At 38.0% G+C, this 13388-nt stretch overlaps 2 protein-coding genes across 2 annotated transcripts; both read left to right on the top strand.

The window, feature by feature from the left end:
• The first annotated feature begins 2695 nt into the window (after positions 1-2695).
• Positions 2696-7013, top strand: LOC148677184 (extracellular calcium-sensing receptor-like). Its single transcript, XM_088619271.1, has 5 exons — positions 2696-2990; positions 3503-4300; positions 4571-4798; positions 5032-5155; positions 5616-7013. The coding sequence occupies exons 1-5, from the start codon at positions 2730-2732 to the stop codon at positions 6527-6529; spliced, it is 2325 nt and encodes a 774-aa protein (XP_088475397.1). The 5' UTR covers positions 2696-2729; the 3' UTR covers positions 6530-7013.
• A 1087-nt stretch (positions 7014-8100) lies between these two features.
• Positions 8101-12306, top strand: LOC148677183 (extracellular calcium-sensing receptor-like). The gene is made up of 6 exons (XM_088619190.1): positions 8101-8246; positions 8607-8901; positions 9273-10070; positions 10302-10529; positions 10674-10797; positions 11104-12306. Exons 1-6 carry the CDS (start codon positions 8179-8181, stop codon positions 12015-12017), a joined length of 2427 nt encoding a protein of 808 aa, XP_088475316.1. The 5' UTR covers positions 8101-8178; the 3' UTR covers positions 12018-12306.
• Positions 12307-13388: the final 1082 nt, after the last annotated feature.

Genomic DNA, 13388 nt, shown 5'->3' with positions numbered 1-13388 from the left:
TATATTTTTGTACAATTTTATCACTTTTACATGTTTAATTATTTATTAAATATAACTAAAGCTTTTACTATGAAAACTGTTAGTTCAATGGTTTCAAAAAATACATTCAGTACAGATTTATTAGAAGAGAGCTAGGACTCGGTTCTTTCAAACTGTAAAAAAGTAGAATATTTGAAAAGGTTAAATAAATTCACCGAATCATTTTTATTATCTATTCTACTTTAAAAAAATGAAAACCATATCTTGAAGACATCCCAGTATTTGCAAGGTCTCACTTTAAAAAGGTATAATTACTATTACGATGGTGTTTATGTAAATGTCCTGCAAATTTTCCTTTTCATACAGTACATTTTCATCTTTACATGCCCACATCATGACAAATCCTACTATTAAGTATTGTAATTAAAAAATATTTTATTTTTACATTCTTATTATAATTAAAAAATAATATTTTAAAAATTAAAGTGTGTGTATGCTTTAATGCTCTCTTCTAGAACTCTCTAACAACAAGACAAGTTATTAATTAAATTCTTCCAAGTGACCACTTTTGTCTTGTTAATTTGGCACAGAGAGTTCTTTAACAGACGCAGTACAGTATGAATCCCTATATGTTTGGCTGGAAGACACCAATCAAACACAACATACCTCAGGGGAGCAGAGCTTCAGGCTGTGAAAGCACTAATTCTTTGTGTTAACAATAGGTACATGCAATTTTTTTATACTATAGGACTGTGACAAATTTCTATTTAAAATTTTAAGAAAACATTCAGCTGCCTGCCCCAACGCATGCAACATAGAGACAGACGCAAATTGTTTTAACAGGTTATAATAATAGCAGTATACCAAAAATACAATAGACCACTTTCTTCACAGAAATGTATTACAGAAACGGTTCTTGGTATTTACACACCCTGAGAGTAATGCATGTATTTGTAGCTTTAGTTCAGTATTCCATAGTTATCCTGTATGTTTCATCCCTTCCTCAATACCAGAAACATATTGAACAAAACCACATATAATCTTTTAACAAAAAATACACAATAAATCTTCATGCTGGTATTCACTCATGCTAAATGTGGTTGTCATGGCAGCCACAGCTTTCTTCAAATTTCTTATAAAATGGCCACAGGATTCAGGTCAGGTGATTGCACCTTAAATCCATTAACCCATTTTGTTTCTGTTTTTGCCCAGAGGAAGGTGTTCAAGAGCTGACCAGGCTCGGCACACATTATGGTATATTGCATGGGTTCACTGTTGTGTATGTGTTTGAGAACTGTTGTGCACTATTTATTATGGAGTTGATAATGCCAGTAGGAAAAGTTAAAAAGTTTTGAAGAGGAACTGCAGTCCCAATTTCTCAGTTAACAAATCTCAGTAACAAATTAATTGACAGTATTGCATAATTTTACAAATACCAAATTAATCACAAAAACATATGTTTTGGCCTCCACTTGTCTCTCATTTTGCCGCAAACCACCAGTCTTGCCATAGGTGAGAGCGAGGGTTTGTGCGAATGGCGATGTAAAGCACTAGCCACCGTAATGACTAATGTAATGTGATGGACGAGCGAATAAGTACAGGTTATGCAGCAGACATTTCACCGCAGAAATGTCCGACGTGATCTGCATGCAGAGTTATCAAGCAAGTAGTATTTGCTGGCACAATCATCTTGAAATAAAAAAAAACAATTTCTATTGGTTTAAAAGACATGTATTCACAAGCCTGCTTGTTTACAACATCATAGGACCGCAACACATCACCAGACGTTTTGTTGCTGCGTTCTAAATCACAAAACATGGTGCTGTGCATACTGGCTTTTTACACGTTACTGTGTACATTTAACTTTTATTGCGATTTGAAATATTTGTCAATGTTGATTTCTTCTCACCCCAAAACACGAAATAACGTTGCAGTTCCCCTTTAAAATATCTGCAGAAGATTTTTTTAGTAGGCTCACACATCTGTCACATTAAATCATCCAATGCAGCAATTCAACCTGAGAAGCTTTCAAAAACTGAGTGCGATCATAAAATAGATAATCGTACCACTCCAATTTACATCAATTTCAAATTCAATGCATAACTATATTGAACTGTGCTATTTATAATATGTATTGACAACAGCATCACAACCACAAAAGGAAAAACAAAAGCACATCAAACTCATATTTTGCCATTAATTTACTTCAAACTTATCCAGGGACAAACTAAATCAGTTATGTCACTACTGGGAATATCCCGTATTCATCAGCATGCTCTACACACAATACTCCCCTTGAGCCTCACTGTCCTGTACTATATAAGCACGTGAGGAATGTTGATTCCATCCTCCTTCATGCTGGGATGTGGCTTGTAGCTGTGCCACTGCTCGCTCACCTAACCCATGCAGGGTCTACTTGTAGACACCAGGGCTCTCCAGGCTCAGCACAGTTCACAAACGATGGAGACTTTGTGGTTGGAGGGATCTTTACGATCCACAACAACATTCTTGCTTTGAAGCACAACTACAATGATATTCCTGGTCCTGTACGATGCAAAAGGTCAGTAAAAGAAACAGCACTTCTGCTACTGTACATGGTTTACAGGTTCATTTTTGTTCTCCATTTGGAAAGTATTTTTTGAAACAGTTAGAAGTTTTAGAACAAAAAACATGTTTACTTCTGGTAACATATGCACACATATATATTTTTTTACAGTTTAGATTTCAGAGAGCTTCGATTTGCTCGGGCAATGATCTTTGCTATCGAGGAGATAAACAACAGTTCAGAGATCCTCCCCGGAGTCACACTGGGCTACAGGATCTACGATTCTTGTGCAGCTATACCAGTGGCTCTGAAAGCTGCACTTGATTTGATGAACGGACAGGAGGCAGTTTTTTCCACCAACACCTCTTGCAGCAAATCGGCCTCTGTCCCAGCCATAGTGGGGGAGTCTGGATCTACACCATCAATAGCCATTTCCAGAGTCTTTGGACCCTTCAGAATTCCACTGGTAAGCTTTTCAAATTTTGCTGTTTCTTAGAATATCATTTCATATTTAATGTACGTGTAACCTAATCACAGGAAAAACAATTTTTAAAATACTGAAAAATAAATACTTCCCTGTATGGACGCAGACTATTTCAATTTGTCCTCAAAAAAGACTGACATACCAGTGAAACACCCCCACCCAGACACACTTCTCTGCGCTCAACACATTAGAGTGCCACTCAGTGTCAATCATCCTTCAACCTCCTTAAACACTGTAGCCAATGATACTGAATTTCTACTTCCGGCAATACAGACTTGCATGAATCCACTTCAGGTCACTGTATTAATCTACTAATTGACAGTATTTCTGCACATCTTGTGACAAATTTTCACATTATGTAGTTGTCTAGTTCATTTTCATAAGCGAATGATTGTGAAATATTTTCACATTTCATATTTTAATATATTGAAGACTGTTTATTAGTTTCTTGTGTGTTTGTGTACTAAATACATTTTCTTTCTTTTAAACTGAAGGTTAGTCACTATGCCACATGTGGTTGTCTAAGTAACAAACACGAGTTCCCAACGTTTTTCAGAACGATCCCCAGCGATTATTTCCAGGCAACAGCCCTGGCACAGCTTGTCAAACACTTCGGATGGACTTGGATTGGCGCAGTAAGAAGTGATAACGATTACGGAAACTTCGGGATGGCAGCTTTCTTAGAAGCAGCCCAAGCAGAAGGCATTTGTATCGAATATTCGGAGGCCTTTTACAGAACAAATCCCAGGGAGAAAATTCTGAAAGTTGTGGATGTCATAAAGAAATCCACTGCAAAGGTTATTGTAGCATTCATAGCAACTGGTGACATGGTTGTTCTGCTTAGAGAATTATCCACTCAGGATATTCCTGTCTTTCAATGGATAGGTAGTGAATCCTGGATCATAGATCCAGGGTTTCTCCAGTACAGCCTGTTGAGTGGATCGATAGGATTTGGCATCCCAAAATCTGTTATTCCAGGGTTGAAAGAGTTCCTGGTGAAGATCAGTCCAGCTGAGGTCACCAGCAGCCCCCTGCTGACAGAGTTTTGGGAGAGTGCTTTCAGCTGTAGCTTCTCAGCTAACAACACCTCTTCAAGCAAGAAAGTGTGCACAGGGTCAGAGAACTTACGAGAACTGCAAAACGCCTACACAGATACGTCTCAGCTGAGGGTGACTAATAAAGTGTATAGAGCTGTCTATTCTGTGGCCCAATCTATTCACAACCTTGTGTGCACAAAATCCAAAGGCTCTTTTTCCCACTGTGAAAAGGACAGACAAATTGAGCCATGGCAAGTAAGAATCATTTTCAAACTTTTTTCTTCTTGATATAGGACAGTGAAGGACGTAGCAGGTAAGATACTGATTCATAAATGTTTCTTAACATAGACAAAAACCTTGTGAACAAATATGTTTAAAATTATTTTATCAGTTGAAAATAACTTTTAGCCATTGTTCAGATGCCTAGTGTAGATACAATAGTACTAACCCCGTACAAAGTCTGATTACAGTTAGTGATTAATAAAAACACCCCATTTAACACACCACTTGACTTCATTACTGCAGGTACTGCAGCAGCTTAAAACTGTGAATTTCACAACGAGGAATGGGGACAGAGTTTACTTTGATGCAAATGGAGACCCAGCAGCCACCTATGAGCTGGTAAACTGGCAGGTGAATGAAGAAGGAAAGGCCCAGTTTGTGACAGTCGGCCACTATGATGCATCAGCACCTGAGGGACAGACCTTTACAATGAACGACAGAACTATCATCTGGGCAGGAGGGAAAAGCAAGGTGAGTACCCCAACACAGCATTGATCCAAAATAAAACAGTCTTTAATTGCACAGAATGGAACATTTATACTTGTTATATTTACTTGTTGCCACCTGTGCCTTCATCAGAATTAGCTCTACCTCTAAAGATCTACTGAAGCGTATGCTGAATTGTACTCTTAGGATTTAAAAAGCATTTAACCACAGAAAGCCTGCGATAGTCAACAGTAAAACTGAACTGCCCCATTTTCCAGATCCCTAAATCAGTGTGCAGTGAGAGCTGCGCTCCAGGCACTCGGAAGGCTGTTCAGAAGGGAAGGCCTGTCTGCTGCTTTGACTGTGTACCGTGTGCTGAAGGAGAGATCAGCAACACTACAGGTTTGTAAGAGAGTAGGGACATTTTGTTAAGCCTGATATGGGGAATACAGGCAGACTTTAACCATCACAGGGGAATGTTTCGCAGAATGACCACTTTATAAAGCCTGCCAACATCCCACATGTATTAGCAGAAAAATTCCAAAATTATTGTTTACAGTCATTTATTTGATATTCATGTTTCTGTGGTTGACTGAAACATCCCCGAGTTGTTCATAAGTATAAGTTTTAAACTAGGCCTGTAAGTCTACGCACCTGAGAATATTTCTATTGTTTTATTTACTTCTAAAAGACACAACATAGTTCATGGTCAATACTGTACATCTCTTGTGCAAATAAAAAATGCACTATTACAGCAGATGAATACCCAGCTGATCAATATCTTCTGAATATTACAAAAAACAGATAATATTAATACAAATAAATTAGATTTATTGTTAATTAACCTTCTCGTTTTTTGTAGATTCCACGGATTGCATTACATGTCCTCAAGAGTACTGGCCAAATACGCAGAGAGACGAATGCATCTCAAAGCCGATAGAGTTCTTGTCATTTGGAGATGTTCTAGGAATCATTTTAGTGGGATTTTCAGTAACTGGGGTTTGTGTAACTTCTGCTGTTGGTGTTGTTTTCTTTGTATTCAGAAGTACTCCCATTGTCAAAGCCAATAACTCTGAACTGAGTTTCCTTCTGCTCTTTTCATTGACACTGTGTTTCCTCTGTTCATTCACTTTCATTGGCCAGCCCTCTGACTGGTCCTGTATGTTGCGCCACACAGCATTTGGGATCACATTTGTCCTGTGCATCTCTTGTGTTCTGGGGAAAACAATAGTGGTGTTAATGGCCTTTAGGGCTACACTGCCAGGCAATAACATAATGAAATGGTTTGGCCCCACACAGCAAAGGTTAAGTGTTCTTGTTTTCACATTTGTACAGGTCTTGATTTGTGTTCTTTGGGTGACAATATCACCTCCTTTTCCAAATAAGAACATGAAATATTATGCAGAGAGAATTATTCTGGAGTGTGACCTGGGATCTGCAGGTGCATTCTGGGCTGTGTTAGGGTATATAGGATTCCTCTCTGCCATGTGCTTTGTGCTCGCTTTCCTGGCTCGGAAGCTGCCTGATAACTTCAATGAAGCCAAATTCATTACATTCAGCATGCTCATATTCTGTGCTGTCTGGATCACCTTTATCCCAGCTTATATCAGCTCTCCTGGGAAGTTCACTGTAGCTGTGGAAATATTTGCTATTTTAGCTTCTAGTTTTGGATTGATCTTTTGCATTTTTGTTCCTAAATGCTATATTATATTACTGCAGCCTGAAAAGAATACAAGGAAACACATCATGGGTAAAGTGACATGCAAATCTCTTTAAAATCATCATAAGTCTCAATTAAATAACTATCACTCCTTTCAAATTCACATTTTTGTTCTTCAAATTTGAAACTACATTGTTCACTGGCTGTATCTTACATTGGTATCAAAGAACCAAATCTAATGACTCTAAATTAAAACCACTGAAAATGTGTTAAGTGATTCAGAATAAAACTAGGTGATGAAGTGACCGACTCCATTTCTGCCTTTTAACATGTTCAGCACACTGTTTAGCAACAGCACTTGCTTATTATTGACCTTTCATTACTGGAGTTTAAATTCCAAAATGCTGGACATGGAACAACTGATACAAAATGAGTAGCCTACATTTAAATATAATGGATCTCACCTTCCTTTTGGACACCACCAAGCACAACAAATCACAGCAGTGTCTGCTCTTTTGAGATTTTGAAAAAACTAGACAGCAAACACAAAAGAAGCAAAACTGATATTTCATTGTTTGTATTATTTGTAGTGTCTATGGAGGATACAGTCATTCAAGTAATGATTTAAAGGGGAACTGCAATGCTATTTGTATATTTTGGGGTTAGAAAGAATAGGAATTGATAACTGAAATTCAATCCACAAAGCAATTAAAATGTAAAGAGCAACGTAAAACCTCCAATTTACACCACAAAATAAACAAACTTTCCAGGTATGCGCAGTACCTTATTTTGCAATTAAGGACGAGGGAAAACTTCTGCAGATTTGAAGCGGCACTATTACATTGTAGACAAGCACGATAGTCAATAGGAACAAGTAATAGGTTTATTGTATGCTGAGAAGAGAAGAAAGGAAACGTTTTAGCTGTGGAGCTTTCTTCGGGTGTTAGACAGCCTAAAACATTGTTTTAGGAAATTCATTTTATTGTGACAATTTTTACCACATCTTATTAGAATTGTAATTAATATTATTAACAAATAGTTAATATTATTCTTTTACTAAATTGAGAATTAGTTCACACAGCCCTTATATACTTTTTATACCAGGTTAGAGAGGCATATTTCTGAGTGGGGCTGTGAAATTGTAATGCACAGCACTCTTGGAGCAATGTCACGAAGACAGGGGATACTGTACATGCGGCAAATGCAATCTTCAGGCTTCGACTTCTTTCGATTTTGAAAGTGAGCTCCATTCAGCAACACAGCCAACACACAGTAAATTGGAGATTTAGTAAAAGTATAGTAAGTGAATGGAGTGGCTAATGCAAATAAAGTATATAACATTTTATGTTGCTGTACTCACCAAACATTTAATACTGATATATCTGGCTATTTAGCTACTTAAAAACTATCCAGAGGTAATGGGAAAGTAAGTCGATATCAGTTAAACACATCAAATGAATATTTTTTTGCATTCAGTGGGTATTTTCCCTGTAGGCAAAAAGCAATTCAGTGTGTCACTGCTGGGAATATCCCGTATTCATCAGCATGCTCTACACACAATACTCCCCTTGAGCCTCACTGTCCTGTACTATATAAGCACGTGAGGAATGTTGATTCCATCCTCCTTCATGCTGGGATGTGGCTTGTAGCTGTGCCACTGCTCGCTCACCTATCCCATGCAGGGTCTACTTGTAGACACCAGGGCTCTCCAGGCTCAGCACAGTTCACAAACGATGGAGACTTTGTGGTTGGAGGGATATTTTCAATGCACAGCAACATTTATGTCTTGAAGTACAACTACAATGATACTCCTGGTCCTGTACGATGCAAAAGGTAGGTACGTTTTTTCCGTACTGCATGATCACTGTGCCTGAATAATATTTTGTTGCCTGAGGTGTCAACACCTGCGAGTGTTGGTGTGGGACATACTGTATATCTGTAGCAAAGAGAGGGCCAAATCTGAGAAACTGCTCACAAACATATGACTGCATACCCTAAATGAAATGTGAATTACTTTTTCAAAAGCATGCAGCACCTTCTTTTAAATGTATGGGTTTAAACTATTTGTTTAGGGCAGATTTTAAAACACTAAAATAAATGAGAGCTAATGGGATGTACCTACAAGACATCAAGAGAATACATGCGAGTGTATTAAAATACAATCACCAAGAATGTCTTTATTATTGTTAACAGTCTGGATCCAAGAGAGCTTCGATTTGCTCGGGCAATGATCTTTGCCATCGAGGAGATAAACAACAGTTCAGAGATCCTTCCCGGAGTCACACTGGGCTACAGGATCTATGATTCTTGTGCAGCTATACCAGTGGCTCTGAAAGCTGCCCTTGATTTGATGAACGGACAGGAGGCAGTTTTTTCCACCAACACCTCTTGCACCAAACCAGCCTTTGTCCCAGCCATAGTGGGGGAGTCTGGATCTACACCTACAATAGCCATTTCCAGAGTTCTTGGGCCCTTCAGCATTCCAGTGGTAAGCTATCTGTATACTCTTTTAGCTGTATATATATATATTTTCCTACATTAATTTGTATTTTAAAAGAATGAAAAGCACAACTTCACACATTTAGATTATGCTTTCTTCTGAATACAATACAGGGTCTCCCAGAATATCCAAATTATTACGACACAAAAGCTCCTTGAAATGCCATGCAATGCAGCTCACTCGATTGTTTAAATCTGCCAGCTGCCAGTGTTTGTGACAAATTTGATTTCTTTATTTAACAGCACACAACAGAAAAACAGAAGTATATGTATCTACTAAACTAGCATTTACTATTTGACCTCAGATGCATTAATGCAGTTTTGTGATACTCACACCTTGTGTTTTTTTTAACAATGCAGATAAGCCATTATGCCACATGTGCTTGTCTGAGCAACAAACACGATTTCCCAACGTTTTTCAGAACGATCCCCAGCGATTATTTCCAGGCAACAGCCCTGGCACAGCTTGTCAAACACTTCGGATGGACTTGGATTGGCGCAGTAAGAAGCGATAACGATTACGGAAACTTCGGGATGGCAGCGTTCTTACAAGCAGCCCAAGCAGAAGGCATTTGCATCGAATATTCGGAGGCCTTTTACAGAACAAATCCCAGGGAGAAAATTCTGAAAGTTGTGGATGTCATAAAGAAATCCACTGCAAAGGTTATTGTAGCATTCATAGCAACAGGTGACATGCTTGTTCTGCTTCAGGAATTATCCACTCAGGATATTCCTGCCTTGCAGTGGGTAGGCAGTGAAACTTGGCTCACTGATCCAGAGGTCCTGCATTACAACCTGTTGAGTGGATCGATAGGATTTGGCATCCCAAAATCCGTTATTGCAGGGTTGAAAGAGTTCCTGGTGAAGATCAGTCCAGCTGAGATCACCAGCAGCCCCCTGCTGACAGAGTTTTGGGAGAGTGCTTTCAGCTGTAGCTTCTCAGCTAACAACACCTCTTCAAGCAAGAAAGTGTGCACAGGGTCAGAGAATTTACGAGAACTGCAAAACCCCTACACAGATGCGTCTCAGTTAAGAATTACTTATAAAGTGTACAAAGCAGTCTATGCTATCGCTCATTCGATTCATAATCAGATATGCAAGAATTCTCCATCTTCTCTTTTGCAGTGTGAGAAAAACATAAAACTTGAGCCATGGCAGGTAAGATGACTTATCTCCGAAATAAATGATGCACTGTGATTATTAAACAAATGAGAAGAAAATGTTTATTAATATGTACCAAACCATGTGAACCAAAGTATATTTTTTTTCAGCCTTGAAAACAACCTTTAATTCAAGCCATCATTTAGTTATCTCCTTGTGCAGATTCTGAATATAACACTGTTTAACAGAACCACTCACATAACCACATAGCTGACTTCCTTACTGCAGGTACTGCAGCAGCTTAAAACTGTGAATTTCACAACCAAGAGTGGGGACAGAGTTTACTTTGATGCAAATGGAGACCCAGCAGCCACCTATGAGCTGGTAAACTGGCAGGTGAATGAAGAAGGAAAGGCCCAGTTTGTGACAGTCGGCCACTATGATGCATCAGCACCTGAGGGACAGACCTTTACAATGAACGACAGAACTATCATCTGGGCAGGAGGGAAAAGCAAGGTGAAGTTATTATGCCACCTGAAGCAGTCATCTAAAATAAAGCAAACACTATATACAGATGCCTTGCAATATTTCAAATTTAATTCATATGCATTTATTTTTTTAACACTTAAATACATGTAATAATTTAGCATTCGTTTCCAGATCCCTAAATCAGTGTGCAGTGAGAGCTGTCCTCCAGGCACTCGGAAGGCTGTTCAGAAGGGAAGGCCTGTCTGCTGCTTTGACTGTGTACCGTGTGCTGAAGGAGAGATCAGCAACACTACAGGTTTGTAAAGGAATCTTTGTTTTAAACAAAAGTACCTGAAAGTGGAGGAATGTTGTGCAAGCAATTGAAAAAGCCATGTATAAGGTAAAGAAAGCACTGAGATGTATTAAACAAGAAGATAATCGTTTCACAAGAATCTTTCAGGAAGTCAACATAAACAGAAGAGGAAAATGTAGCAAGTCTGCATCTTGTAAAAGTGTCACAAAAGCTAAAGACTTACAGCAAAAATAAATGAACACTGTCATTAATAATGCATATGGAATACATACTGCATGTCAATTTAGTAATATAAATGTTTTCTTGTAGATTCCACGGATTGCATGACTTGTCCACTACAGTACTGGCCAAACGCTCAAAAGGACAAGTGCATCCCGAAGCCGATAGAATTCCTGTCTTTTGGAGATGTTCTAGGAATCATTTTAGTGGTATTTTCCATAACTGGAGCTTTCGTAACTTCTGCTGTTGGTGTGGTTTTCTTTGTATTCAGAAGTACTCCCATTGTCAAAGCCAATAACTCTGAACTGAGTTTCCTTCTGCTCTTTTCATTGACTCTGTGTTTCCTCTGTTCACTTACTTTCATCGGCCAGCCCTCTGACTGGTCCTGTATGTTGCGCCACACAGCATTTGGGATCACATTTGTCCTGTGCATCTCTTGTGTTCTGGGGAAAACAATAGTGGTGTTAATGGCCTTTAGGGCTACACTGCCAGGCAATAACATTATGAAATGGTTTGGCCCCACACAGCAAAGGTTAAGTGTTCTTGCTTTCACACTAGTACAGGCTTTAATATGCATTGTATGGCTGATACTTTCTCCTCCTTTTCTAAATCGAAATATTAAATATTATAAAGACAGAATAATTCTGGAGTGTGACCTAGGATCTGCAGGTGCATTCTGGGCTGTGTTAGGGTATATAGGATTCCTCTCTGCCATGTGCTTTGTGCTCGCTTTCCTGGCTCGGAAGCTGCCTGATAACTTCAATGAAGCCAAATTCATTACATTCAGCATGCTCATATTCTGTGCTGTCTGGATCACTTTTATCCCAGCATATGTTAGTTCCCCTGGGAAGTTTACAGTAGCTGTGGAAATATTTGCTATTTTAGCTTCTAGTTTTGGATTGATCTTCTGCATTTTTGTTCCTAAATGTTATATTATAATATTGAAACCTGAAAGGAATACAAAAAAACACATGATAGGTAAGATGCCCTCAAAATCTCTTTAAAATATCAAGACAACCAAGTTAATAAATGTTTTACTCTTTTAAAAATGCACAGATTTGCTCTATATTGAAGGAAAAAACATTTTCAAGACTAAAACCATGTTAACAGCGTTTTGTATTTTACAAATAACAATAAAATGAAATGAATATCAAACATGTTTCAGATTTCAGAATAAAGCCTCCTAATAAGAAACTTGGTTTCATTTTCTTCATATGTACACTTAATATAACACTTGGTGGTGACAGACTCTGCACTGATGGATAACTCTTAATATTATTGCATCATTTTCAGTACTTTGCCAAATAAAAATGAGCAGGCTTGCTGTAAAGATAATGCACCGAATCTTCCCATGAGGAAAACTGTGGAAAATCTGCACATTTCATTGTATAATTAATAAGGCAGGTGGTTTTCCCACAAGGAACATAAAGCCCTTTGTGTGTCAAAGTACAAAGCCGAAAACAGCACAGAAAAAAATATAGCTCAATTGGACATATTGGCTTTCAGCAAACTCCAGCACCTGAAACAGATGCTTTGTGCTGACACTTTTCTTTACAGAAAAATAAATGCAACCCAGCCTACTTAAAAAAATACGTTTGCTCCATTTCACCAAAAACTGTAAAGTAGTTGTTGAAGAGTTCACTGCATAATATTTACATGTATATTGGCAATTTGTTGATATGGTAAATTTTCCATACTGACTAGAAAAGCAGAAGACGCAAATGACCTTATGCCAAATTAGATATACTGTATAAGAAATATGATGAGTCATATTATTTTGAATGACTAAAATAATGTGCGCTATATGTTACATGAATTACATGAAAAATTATGTTAGTCTGAGAACGTCAAAACAACACTCTCCAATATGACGTGATTTATTCATTACATTTTTCCATGTGATGACTTTCAGTTTGTTCATTTGGCACAGAGTCAGAGACACTACAGAACGAATCCCTATATGTTTACTTGGAAGCCATTCAAAGACAATGAGCCCTGAGGGAGTATGGAAAACAGTTATTTAAGTAACTGTACTATTTCATTCTGTCAGTCCAGAGGACCTTCAAAATCCTTTCTTACAGGCACTGTAAACACTTATCAAAATTGAAACGTCTCATCTGTTAATTGAGTTGAATACTCTTAATGATGCCAGGAAGATTTCAATTTTCTCAACCCTGATGCTGCTCAGCTTCCCACAGGCAGGATAATGAGTAATACACAGCATTATAAACCTCTAAATCACATTCTAGAATTAAATTTTACCTTAAACACAGTCTTATACCAAAAAAGCTTAAAATACGTTTTTTAACAAAGCCGCTTTATAAAAAATGCTTCTGACGGACAAAAGCAATTACACTATCTTATTTTAGTCTCCT

The sequence above is a fragment of the Lepisosteus platostomus genome, chromosome 2 (genome assembly GCF_059453375.1).
Source record: "Lepisosteus platostomus isolate fLepPlt1 chromosome 2, fLepPlt1.hap1, whole genome shotgun sequence".
Lineage (NCBI taxonomy): Eukaryota > Metazoa > Chordata > Actinopteri > Semionotiformes > Lepisosteidae > Lepisosteus > Lepisosteus platostomus.
The sequence above is the reverse complement of the archived record's forward strand: the minus strand, read 5'-3'. Positions and strand labels throughout refer to the sequence as shown.

Bases quoted from the DNA above. Each gene is read 5' to 3' on its own strand.
- LOC148677183 (XM_088619190.1), top strand. From the start codon at position 8,179: ATGCACAGCAACATTTATGTCTTGAAGTACAACTACAATGATACTCCT. The intron at 10,071-10,301 runs GTAAGATGACTT...TCCTTACTGCAG, and splicing joins TAAAACTTGAGCCATGGCAG to GTACTGCAGCAGCTTAAAAC. The intron at 10,798-11,103 runs GTTTGTAAAGGA...GTTTTCTTGTAG, and splicing joins AGAGATCAGCAACACTACAG to ATTCCACGGATTGCATGACT.
- LOC148677184 (XM_088619271.1), top strand. From the start codon at position 2,730: ATGATCTTTGCTATCGAGGAGATAAACAACAGTTCAGAGATCCTCCCC. The intron at 2,991-3,502 runs GTAAGCTTTTCA...TTTAAACTGAAG, and splicing joins GACCCTTCAGAATTCCACTG to GTTAGTCACTATGCCACATG. The intron at 4,301-4,570 runs GTAAGAATCATT...TCATTACTGCAG, and splicing joins GACAAATTGAGCCATGGCAA to GTACTGCAGCAGCTTAAAAC.